This window comes from Athene cunicularia (assembly GCF_003259725.1).
Source record: "Athene cunicularia isolate RWA chromosome 21 unlocalized genomic scaffold, athCun1 chr21_part1, whole genome shotgun sequence".
Lineage (NCBI taxonomy): Eukaryota > Metazoa > Chordata > Aves > Strigiformes > Strigidae > Athene > Athene cunicularia.
The window spans coordinates 7,507,847-7,519,834 of NW_020799127.1; the positions used below are offsets into that span (position 1 = coordinate 7,507,847).

Below are 11,988 nucleotides of genomic sequence, written 5' to 3' on the forward strand. Positions count from 1 at the left end.
CTCCTCCTCCTCCTCCTCCTCCTCCTCCCTCAGCAGGGCGGCGGGTGATGGGGGTGACCCGCCTCCTCTGCTGGAGCTGGCTGCGCCCCGACAGGGCTCTTGCGGGGCCCGGCGTGAGCATCCCTCGTCCAGGCCGGGCCGGTCCCGGTCTTCGGAGCCTCAGAGGGGAGGCAGCGATCCCCAGAGCCTCTGCTGTGGGAGCCAGCATCTCATCCCTTCCGAGGACCTTCACTCCGGGTCCTGCGTCCCGTCTCAGCATTATCTCTGCAGCTGCCATTAGGATACTCCTGAGCAGTTTATCCGTAGTAGTTACAGGTGGTTTAATGCCAGGGCCAGTCCCTGGCCACGCCAGCTTTGCTAACGGAGCCCCTGGGGGGTTGTTTCTGGTTTGCAGGACTGCGGGTTTTCAAGCATTGCACTGCAAATTCCAGCACGACGTGCGTGCCTTGCGTAGAGGGTACATATACAGATCATCCCAATGGTTTAGAACACTGCCGGAAATGTAAACTCTGTGATAAAGGTGAGGAGGATGCTACAGAACGAGTTTAAATGGATTTTTCATGCCTTCCGTGGATACATTCTCCCCTTCTCCTTTCTTGCCTCGTTTGCTTGATGAATTGGTTAGAGCATGAAGGACACAGAGGCTCCTGTCACAGTGCAGGCCTCAGAATGCTGTTGCTGGGGGCTGGATGGGAAAAACTGGCATGGATCTTCAGCTGCCACGGCTGGAAGTTTGATCTGCAGCCTCTCTCTGCACATTTGAAGGCTGCTGTAGATTGCAGCAGGTGTCTAAAGAGCTGTCTTGGAGTGCTGGGGTAAGGCAGGACAGAAAGAGCTCCTGGTGTCCTGCTCCACCAGGACAGCTTTTAAAAACATTTGAGTGGGGAGTGTCTTGCTTTTGCCATGCAACTCTTAGGACAGACTTAAATGTGACCCGAGACGTGTGTCTGTGAGGAACGGGGCGCTCTTTATAGGTCAGAAAAGGAGTTGTCTTCACTAATCCTGTTAGTTCTGGTGCTCTCCACCAGTGCATCGAGGCAAGGCTAAATGTTTGCTTTTGCTTTTGTATCTGTTGATTGTACCCCTGTAAATACGGTGGCTGTGCGTGTACATTTCTCTCAGGAGCCAACCTAGTGCCAGAAGTAGCATGTACCTATACGAAGAATACTGTGTGTGGCTGTCCACCTGAGTATTTCTGCAGTTATTTTGGGCCTGAAGACTGTGAACTTTGTCAACCCTACACCATCTGCTTTCCTGGCACTATGGTAAAAGAAAGGGGTAAGCCAACATAGCATCAGTAACACCAAAAGCAAAACTTTCTGACAGGGAACGCCTTCGGCGTTTGATTTTGAGGAGGCTGGGGGTCAGTTCGTGCAAGAGAAGGATCAGTGTGGATGAACAGGGCCAGCAGTGTGCAGCTGGAAGCTTGCAGGGTCCATGGAAGCGCTAGATGCTGAGGTCGTTGATGCGGCTGAGAATGCTTGTTTCCTGTCTGCAAAGACAGCAGTGTGTGAGCTTTGGGCTGTAGTGGAGATCTCTGCAGTCATCACGCGGCCATTTACAAAGACACTGCTGAACTGAAGTTTTCCCCAGCCACAGGTGCAGATAGAAATCCTGCTGCCTTCTCCCTTATAGGCACAAAGACCACTGACAATGTGTGTGAAGCCTGTCCTCCCGGAACCTCCTCAACAGCCAACATGTCTTACAGTTGTACCCCATGGCCCACGTAAGCAGCTCTTACTCGTTGTGAGCATGGGACTGTTCTCTGGAACTGTTGGGTCTGCATTTTGCTGGCTTTGAAAGAGCAGTTTCCTGCTTCCAGTAAGGCACTGAGTGAGGAATCCTGTTCTTGCATCCCACTCTTTCTTGGGAACAGCTTTCTAAACTCATTAACATGACGGATCTAGCCTTCAGCCTCTTGTCCTAACTTCTCACTGCACAGGAGACTCTCAGAGCTGGATCCAGACCCCTGAAGAGCAGTGCGCCCCTCTGGGTGCCTGGGTGTCAGCTGACACATCCCTTAGCTACAGTAACAGGGGAGAGTTTGCTTCTCAGGAGAATCAATTTGCATTTAGAGACATTAAAACAAAGAGGTAGAAGTCATTTCCTTACCCACCGAGTCAGGAGGAGTGCTGTGAATGCCCCTGGGTGTGGAGGAGTGATGTGGAAAGCAGGGCAGCATTTCCACTGCAAGGTCTGCTGACAGGTTCTAAGAACACAATTCTTTCTTTTCTCGCATCAGATGTGAGGAGAACTGCTGGGTACAAGGAGAGGACAGGAATCCGTCCTCACATTCCTCTGCTGCAGTAGTTGGTTACGTTGGAGGCGTGCTGTTAGTTGTTGCAGCTGGCCTGTGCCTTGCGTTTATCTGGCGCAGGAGGAAGAGTTACACACCACGTAAGTACAAATAGCATGTGTGCGAAGGGGTAGTTTTGTCCTAGTTAGTATTCTGAAGAACGGTCGTCTTCACCAGATGTTGAGCTGAAACCTTAACAGCCAGTTAGAGGTGAACTGTGAGGAAATTTCTGCTCTGTGTGTGTGCCACAGTCAGCCGGTTGTAATGAAGCCTCCTTGGGGGGGTGCCTGTGCCCAACCACACCTACACCCGTTTAAAAACAAGAGAACAGGATTAGAAAAACACACGAGTATAAAGTTCCCCTTACTGCGTTTTGATGGGACTGTTTCCTTTCCTTTGCAGCGGTGCAGGAGTCTGGGGTGAGTATCTCTTTGGTTTTTTCATAGTACGTTGAAATCTGAAGTAGGTTTTTTGTTTGGTGTCTGTATGTGCTGTGTGCTCGATGGGCCCAGTGCGGACTGGTGCAGCTTGGGGATCCTGGGAGTGTCTGGGAGTTCCAGAATCCCCAAGACTATGCAGTATAAACTCATTTTTTGTGATTCTTGTTGAGAGGCTTGGGATCTACTCCTAATGCCGTTGTTACCACCTGCCCTTGTCTAGGAGTTCATGTTTAAGGGGCTTTAGGAGATGGACTCCTACTAAAAGCCACATCTGTCTTAGTAACTGTGTTTTTCTCTCCATCCTACAGTATTACGTATCCCCTAAAGTTCCTGTTACTGGTACCTGTGCAGCCAGTGTCGTGTTTTATAGGAAAAACATGGCATGAACTGTATCATTTGCACTTTTGATTTGAGAGGGGCCCTAGAGTGACTCTCGCTCTTAAGGAAGAAGCAAAAGTCGAGCTGTTAGTAGTGAAAATAGCAGGCATTTGCTAATAAAGGCTGACTTTTCATACTCTGTGTTTTCCTTTGACATGTTTTAAAGATTGGACAGCAGGGTCAGGCTTTGATATTAACCGTGGAGAGTGGGGACCAAACAACTGTTGCTGTGCAGGAGACCGGTGCCGATCCTAAACAAACCGTGCGTGAATAGCCATTTTGGTTTGAACTGTTGTGGACAGTGGAGATGGTAAAATAAACCCAGAAAAACCACCACAGAAAAACCCACAAAACCCAAAACACCCCAACAAAAAAAGCCCAACCTTTTTTTTCCAAATATTCCTGGAGAAAAAGACAGCTTGAAAACGAGAAGGAGGATCTGCAAACGAGGTAAGGATGCCGAGTGGCATCTTCTGAAGTGTGGCAGTGAGAAAGAGCTGAGTGATCAAGGCGTTGCTCAGGGTTGTGAGAGGTTTCAGAGCTCCTTCCTTTTCCCTCCCCACTTTCCGGAGCTGTGGCCTGGGTGTGGTGTGCCTTTCCTTCTTACCAACCTGTACAGTTATCACTTGGTATGCATGGAATTATTCCAGGATATGTTTGTGGATATGAAAAACCATCACTTTTTTGTTTGAAGGTTTCCACATAACTAATACCTAACACATTTTCCAAATGTATTTTGGACAACCTTTTCCTTTTTAGAAGACAATATTGATGGAAAACAGCTTTTAGGAATCTCATGAATGTTGTGTACACAGTTACTGTCTTCTCCGAGTCACGCCTGCTCTCACCTGTGGTTGTGTTCTGACAGCAAAGGAAGTCAAGGCCCTGCGTGAACGTTATGTCTAGAAGTGAAGTTCTTACTATTGAAAACATGTTTTCTCTGTAAAAGAACTTTCCTGTTTCCTGAAGAAGGGAAGACACCGAGTTGCTTGGCTGTTGGCATTACCTTGAGGAAAAGCATTATTCTTAAAGAGCATTATGGTGGACGTAGATTCCCGCGGAAGGATTTGGTGAGGACAGCAATGCTTTATTTCGCAGCTGAGCCTGAGGGGAAGAACTGTCTATGAAATGAGATGTGGGAGATGGGGAGCGGCGTGGGAAGGCAGCGGGCCGGCGGGAGGAGGTGCTGGGGCTGGAGGAGTGAGCAGGTCCAGGTGGGCTGTGAAAGCGTGAGGAGCTGGTTCTGCACAGGGGAACCATCGGTGGGATGAGAGGGGGGGACATGGGACGTGCCTCTGCGTTTCCAGTTTGAATGACTAAGGAAGAGCAGAGGGATGTGGGAGACAGGAGAAGAGCTTGCAGTAACCAGCGCGGGGTTTTGCTGCGTTAATGCAGCCCCTCAACTCGTGTTCACCCAGGCCACGGCTCATGACTGTGAGGAATGGAAGAAAATAGGAAAAGGTTGTCTTTTCGCTTAGGGAAAATACAATGGACAACTTCTTCATTCTTTAAAAAAAACTATATTAGTTTGTTCAGCAGAATTAGGTCTGTATTTTTGTTTAAAAATAAGCTGACATTTCAGGAGAACATTACATTTTTTATAAGAATGGCCACAAGTAGCTGTACACAAGTACAGCTCTGTTGTAAAACCCATCTGCAAGCAATGGAATGTTAAAAATTTTAGAGAATGCTTTAAAATGACCTTTAAAATTTGTGCTGTATACATGCGGATCTGTCCATGAAGAAGTACCTTCTGTTAAAGTCTTGTGAATAAAAGTGTTGTGATTTTTAGTGGGTTTTTTAAAAGTACCAATAAAAGTCATGTTTACCATAACCTTTATGTTTCAGTAATTGCAGAAGGGCAAACTGTCTATAATTTGGTTTTACTCCCAGCTATTTTTATATGAAGAGTTATGCCCACAGTATTTGCAATCCCCATCTCGAAGCTCTGAACCTATCTGAAGTGAAAAGTGGTCCAGACTTCGATTCTTGCGCGTCGGCTGAGCGCCACACAAACGGAGCTTTAACAAACCCCGACTTTACCGCGCTTTTAGAATCGGTTTTACTTTCAGCAGTCAAATACACAACAAGTCAGCAAGGCAGTCCTAACCTGTCGTTCTGGAAATACCGGTGGCACCGAGGAAACGCGTTGCTGCTTTTTGTGTTTGCCGCTTTTGTGTCTGGTCTGATACAACTTGCTGGATGTGTCACCATGAGCAGTAAAGGAATGCACGGGGCAAGCGCTTTTTTTGTTTGGTTGTTTTTTTTTCCCCCGACCTTTTTTTCTCTAGATCTGTTCTTTGGGAGCGGGTTATTGTTTCCCGGGGTTGGAGGTTTTCCAACGTTTGGCTGCCTGTAGCATTTGCTAATTGTTAATCCCTGCTTGTTCCTCCACAATACTTGTGTATGAATTCCATTTGCTTAGTAAAAAGCTTTCCTGAGCAAACTTGCAAGATAAAACCAAACCCGAAATGGAGAGAGTTCGGAGAGCAGTGAGGAGGAAACCTCAGCCTGCTTTGTGCTGCGTGCCAGCCTTGGGGTAAGTCCTACCTTGATCTTTAAAGACCTGATTTTCCTGTCGAAGGCCGACTTCGGCAGCGGTGGCATCCTGCTTTTGCACCTGCACCAGTGACACGTGTGCCTTTGAACGGGCTTCAAATCTCGCAGCTTTGCCACTCCCAGTACTTCCTTCAGCTTCCAGGTAGCCGGTGTTACTCAGCCCCTCGCCGGCTGGCGCACGTTGTTCTCTTCCCGAAATGCGAATCGTGCGATGCGTTCCCGGGCAGTGACCCTTCTGGCGGGGTGCCTGGCGTTTTGGTGGGCACAGAGCTTGCTCTCAGGATGGAGGTGGTCAGGTTTTGAGGACTTCGTTGCTTTCGGCTTTGGCATAATCCAGACCTGTTAATTCTCGCCTGGGTTAATTGGTGTTTGTAAAGCACTTTGTAACCCTCAGTGGACAGGTGCTGGACACGCGTAAACCTTTTCTAGGTGCTGCGGGTGTGCTGACGGCTGCTGCTGGACTGTGGGTGTCTGGTGCCCCACAGCCTGTGTGATTTTTCAGTTACTGCATTGGCATACTCTGGATCTTAAATTATCCAGTATTACTTCTCTAAACAGCTGTGAAAGCAGACGAAGATCTTAAGGAGGAAGGGGAGTTAAATATTACCGTTGCTCAGTGTTGTTGTTCGCTGCTTTAATGGGGTGTTTAGGCAGCAATTCCTCCAAAGATGTTTTTGCAGAGAAGTATCAGTCCTCCAGCCCCATCATCATTAGATGATTGGAAGCCAGAGGTGCCTATCTAAGCCAGCACCAAAACTCTGCTGTTTTATTACTCTGGAGACCCAAGACCTGTGGGAAGAGGTAACCTATGATTAGAATTCTGGGGCCAACACCACAAAGAACATTTCATCTTGTATTTCCTCTTGGCTTGAGAAACAGAGTTTGTCCTGCTGAGCATTGGGAGGACCCTTTAAAAGGCACTGTCAGGCAGCTGGGCCCGGGTGGGAGCTCTTGGTTTCTGCGGTTGCAGTTGGAAGAAGATGCTGTAGGTAACCGGGGAGCTTTGCACCGTCAGGTAAGGAGATGGGATGCAGCATCAGACTAGGATCAGCGATCTACCAACTAAATAAACCTGGGGGGGGGGATGCCTGTCGTAGCAGCAATGTGTTTAATGTCTGCAGCAACTCGGTGTTTGATGCAGTCGGAAAAAAACCTCCTCATGTTTAGATGTGTCTTTTGGTCTGTTTTAGAAGTCGGAGCCCGATTTGTCACCAGGTGGCAGCATGGGAGAAGGAAAGGTTTCATTTTCCTCTCCTGGAAAAAACGCCCGAATGTTTCTTCTTTTCCCAAGTATGTAATAAAGCTGCTCTGATGCTTAATTACCTGCGAGTCTAAACCGGAATCAGATCTGCAGCAAAACACCTCTGGGTACAGGATTTTCCAGTAGGCTCAAGCATTTTCTGCAGGATCTGCTAATTTCTGTCCAGTTACATGTATTTGTCCATTATCTCAGTTATTGATTGTGGTGATCTGTCGTGATTGGGGGTGAGGGGTGTTAGAGGGGGCTAAAGTGGAGGCTGCTCATGTCTCGGAGACATACGAACGTACATTATGTGTCACTTGGCCTGGACGGTCGGTTTGGACAAAAGCAGTCCTGCGTGCGTGGCTGCCTGGCAGGTTGTGTTGCCTTGGGTGGGGCACGTGTGTGCATGGAGAACGCATCATGTCTGAAAGCTCTGCGGGGAGGGGTGAATGTGCATCTTGTTCCTTCCTGGAGAGCATAAACCCTGTTTTCAGTAGTGAAAGCTTTGGATTACTGGGAATTCCTTTAAAAAAATTATTACAGGACCTTGTTGCGGGGACGAACAGTTTCATTCTTACCCAACACTAAATACGTTATTTATTTGTGCAGGTGGAGAGAAAGATGGTGTTGTACAGGGCTCCCCAGGTGACTGTTCCATGGAAAATGACTGAAAAGTGACTGCAACTGCTGAAGAAATGGAGTATGAGACGTCAGGTAAGGGCAGGCATTGCTTGTAGCTGAACCTGCTGCCCTGATTTGAAGTGGGGAGACCAGCTGTCGCTTGGACCTCGCCTGAGCGTGGGACAAAGGATAAGCAGTGGCTTAGCCCGGCCAAGGGGCCTCTGCCCCTTCCAGAGGGAACCTGGTGCCACGTGGTGACCCAAGTGCAAAGCAACGGACCCTCTTTGCAAGGCACGATCTTAGTTTGAAAGTCCTCTGCTTTTGTCTCCTTGGTCACTCACTGATAGGTTAAGCTCAGTGAAACTCCGTTGCTGCCCCCGTTGCCTTGAATTTTCTCCTTGCGGCAGCTCCTCTTCTGAGGCCCTTGTGCGTGTGATTATGGAAAAGTAACGTAGCGGTGTCCTGGTTTCGGCTGGGATGGACAGGAGAAGTTGAAAAGTCCTTGATTTCTGAGCAACGACTAAACCCACCAGTCCGTTATCAACAACCTTCTCATATCAAATCCCATACCGAATCCAAACCACAGTGCTGTTCTAGCTAATAAGGAAGAAAAAAAAAAAAAAAAAGAATTCTCTTGCAGCCGAAACCAGGACAAGTGGTCAGCAGGGAGTGTGGTTGTCCCAGGCTCTCCCTTAGCTCTGCTCTCCCTTCAGGGCGGCCACTGGCCGCTCCGGTGGGGAAGGGGCTGGCGAGGGGAGGTGCGAATGCGGTGGGAGCCCGCAGGACACGCGTGGGACTAAGGGGAGGTTGTAGCTTGTGAGCTCGGGTTGTGCTGGCACAGACACAGCGTGGCAGATGGGAAGAGTCTTCTGCAGGTGGGGGGCGTGATAAACTTACATGAAAAAAGAAAGTAACTTCCATGTGGTGTAGTAATAACTCAGATAAAACCTCGCAGGCACGTTTTAATTATCCCTTTAGCAGTTGCGTGTGCCAGAACTTCTAATGGCACATCTCCAGAGCTTAATGATTTTGCAGAGTAGTTAAATTGTCAGCCACGTGCACCTCCTCCACCTGACCTCTGCGTGGCTGGGTGCTGGGTCCCTGCTTGGCACCCAGATGCCGCTGGCGCCTTCCCGAGCTCCCCCAGGTCGGCAGTGACTGCCTCGGGGCTACTGTCAGGCAGTTTCATAGTCCTTCTGCTGAGACTTCAGTGAGCAAATGGAAGAGGGTGAAATTCTCAGGGCCCAAACTCTCCTGCGAGTATGGCAACGAAGAACAATGACTTGTACTTACAGCCAGGCAGATCTGATTAACCCCGGGATCGTTTCTGCCATCTGTGGAGTACATGCTGAGTTCCGTAATCTTTGTAGCTGTTACAGTCCAGTTAAACCAGTTAATAACACCATGTTGCTGGTCACCACTTGGGTTGTCTTTCTTCCATAACCTCAGGCTTTAGTTCCCGTGTGTAACTCTGTGACCTGCCCGGTGAGCGAGGGGGATCGTGCTGGGCTGTGTGTCCTGCTCCCCAGCCTGAATGATTTCTGTATTTCTTACAGTGCAGCGAAGAGGTTGACATCTGGTAACAGAACACGGGAGCGTGAAGTATCTCAGCAGCCATGAAGCTGGCGAGGACTTTGTTCCGTTACTCCCGAGTCCTGTGCGGTAGCTGGGCCCCTGCAAATGTGAGTGTTACCTGTGGAAGATGCTGAGCCGGGTTCTGCCTTTGTGACGTTATTCACACTGGCAATCAATAGTTTGTGGTATTTCTTTTCTTCCCCTTTTTATATTGTCTCTTGGGTTTTACTTTAAAAAAGTTCCTCCTCAAGTTTGCTTCTTTTTTCTGATATTCTGCTGCTAAAAGATGTAGGGTACCTAATTTTTCGGTCCCCTAAAGAGGAATTCCGGTTGTAGTTTATCCTGAGGTACTGCTGCTGGCGGTTTAACAGATGAGTTAAACTACTGAATGGTGTAGTATTTGAAGTGTCACTTTCTTCTTAATAACCCTAGAATAAAAACATTTTCAGGATGGCAGGATAACTCCCTGAACTTGGTGTGAAATCTGTGGTTGTCAGGCTAATCTGGAGTGAACTGCCAGGATCCATCTGGGCAGGGGTGGCAGAAGGAACTGTCTCCCCTGGGGTCCTGGGACAACTCCTTTTTCTCAGTCTCTGTTATCCTGGTGTGGAGGAGGCAGATACTAAAGGCATCGCAGGCCAGGACACTGTTGGAGAGTCTCTTGCACCGTAAACACCCGACTCTGAAAGGCCTGCGAGGATGGAGGAAGCGAAAGCCCTCTGCCCAACTTGGCTTACTGGAAGTGCCATGTGAAAATACCAGTTACAGCAGGGAAAAGTTACTACCTGACCATGAAATTTAGCTTTATTGCATGCATGGCATCTGGCATGGAAGATCTGAGTAAGTGAGGAGGGACAAAAAGTCGTTAAATACAGTTTATTTCTCCTGCCACCACACACATCATTAAATAACAAAAGCTGGTTTGTCAGAGCACTTGACTGTCGTTACCAGTCAGTTAATGCTAAAAGAAATTAAAATACTTCCAACAGGAAACAATACTCAGATGATCTTTCTACGAACATCAGTTTTAGCCAGGTCCTGGACTGCCTTTAAGAGCTTTAAAGTCACTTGAGGGGAGCTTAATCCTCCTGTGGAGTATTGTAACTTTTTTTTTTTTTTTTAAGGTGTCTCAGAGCTTGTTAGTGCACTCTCCTATTCACCATGTAGTAGTTGTTCTTTTTTTTTAGTGTGGGTCAGTCCTAAGGTTTTCAGGAACTTTTATCTGTGAATCTGACAGTTCCCATCTGGAAAAAAAATATCCTTTCCCCCCACTTAATCCGTCTTCAGTCTGGATCTTTGTTGGAATTAATGTGGCCAAGTGCAGTTCTCCCCAGGTGACAGGCACAGCTGAAGTAAACACAAACCCCAACTCAGGTTGCAATCCCCAGAAGATGTTTGTAGCTACAGTCACCCGAGGCGCAGCGCAGAGGATTAGATGTGAAACACTTTTAACTGCGTCGACAGCCAAACTCTGTGCTTGGTGTAATATTTGTTTGCAGTCGGCAACTGCTGGTGGGTGCTGAACAGCCTGTTCTTAGTCTTTTGAAAAGAGATTTAAGGAATAAACTTGCAACTAAACCCTCTTACTATTTATTCTCCCTTCCGTACTTAACTCTTAAACTTTGAGGGGCACAGCAGAGTGGTTAATCCCTGAGCTAGCACCAGTTACCATCCAGGATTACTTTAAACTGTGTGTTCTCAGCTACAGTGAAAGCAGGGATTCATCTGCAGCCCGACTGCACTTCAGCAGGGAAAATCAATGCAAAAGTCAGGAGGGTTTCATTCAGTGGTGCAGCCAGCGCGTACTGCCAGCAGGCCAGAATCATTCCGTGGGTCATCTCTGGACCTGCTGCCCTGAAGTGGTTTTCATTCCCTTCCCTCTTGTTTAGGTAATTAAACCTTTTGCTAACGAGCAGTGTGATTTGGCACTTTGTAAGCTGAGCGCTCCTCCTTACCGTCTTGCTTTCTAGCGATTTCTCTGCATTTGCTGGAAGAGTATTTAAAATTCGCGGTGTAAGTGTTGGCAGTTTAAAATATTATCATTGTATCAGAATGCTTACGGGGGGGGGAAAGCCACCCAAAACTCTCTGGAGTAAAAAGCGTTGCTGAATTGGCTACTGTGATTTATTTTTTTTTTTATTAAAAATGAACACTTGTTACATTTTCAAATGTAAATACTGAAAAATGGCCTATGGCAAAATGAAAAGGCACAGGATTAAGAACAGCTTAACTGTTTCCATGGATACATGTTTGCTATTTGGCCAAAGTATTTTACGCACTTTCTACAAGAATAAGCATCGGTTTCAATATATCTCCGAAGGGAGGGACCCTGGAATTTTAACCACAGAATTTGCACTCTTAAATAAAAGGTGATCCTCTGATCCAGTACTAGCTCACTTTCAGGTCCTGTTACCGTTGTTCTTTGGAGCAGAGGAGCATCTCCGGACAAAAAGCGAACTCTTACAGCAAAGCAGCAATCGCGGCGCAGGTACACGGACAGCACGAGAGTTGAAACTAGTTCTAACCTGAATTTGGGAAGAACGCACCAGAAACTCAATCGGAATACTGGAAACCAGTTCACCGTAACACCTGAAACCAGTTTGCCGAGTCTCGGGTGTAGCTGTAAGACGTATTAAAATTATTGTTCCTTTCTGAAAAATAGATATATCGTCGTTTGTTGGTTTTGTTTTTTATTTAAGTCTTTGTAACCCTGATGCAGTGTCACAGTAACAGTCAGGATGTCGTTTGAACAGTCGCTGGTGTCCCGGAGCCGTCGCGGCTCCGGCACAGCCCGAGGTGGCTGCGGGGCCCCGTCCCGTCCCGTCGGCTCCCGCTGCACCGTCAGCCCAGGCCGCGCCCCGTGGCAGGACCCGGGC

At 47.9% G+C, this 11,988-nt stretch overlaps 2 protein-coding genes and 1 long non-coding RNA gene across 3 annotated transcripts in view; 2 read left to right on the top strand and 1 right to left on the bottom strand.

Annotated features, from left to right (window-relative positions):
• Positions 1 to 324: 324 nt before the first annotated feature.
• Positions 325 to 4,536, top strand: TNFRSF14 (TNF receptor superfamily member 14; the record flags this gene model as incomplete). The annotated part of the gene is made up of 6 exons (XM_026862790.1): positions 325 to 520; positions 1,123 to 1,278; positions 1,636 to 1,726; positions 2,243 to 2,397; positions 2,699 to 2,715; positions 3,281 to 4,536. Coding segments are annotated over 6 exons (723 nt in total), but the record flags the coding sequence as incomplete, so codon positions are not given.
• An 8-nt stretch (positions 4,537 to 4,544) lies between these two features.
• Positions 4,545 to 10,794, top strand: LOC113487876. Its single transcript, XR_003399863.1, has 3 exons — positions 4,545 to 6,963; positions 7,526 to 7,630; positions 9,094 to 10,794. It is a non-coding gene; the product is annotated as an uncharacterized LOC113487876 (long non-coding RNA).
• Positions 10,795 to 11,632: 838 nt separating this feature from the next.
• Positions 11,633 to 11,988, bottom strand: part of MMEL1 (membrane metalloendopeptidase like 1) — a 33,560-nt gene continuing 33,204 nt past the window's right edge. The window contains exon 25 of the mRNA XM_026862951.1: positions 11,633 to 11,637. Within this exon, the coding sequence (XP_026718752.1) occupies positions 11,633 to 11,637 (5 nt within the window). The remainder of the gene's footprint in view (positions 11,638 to 11,988) is intronic.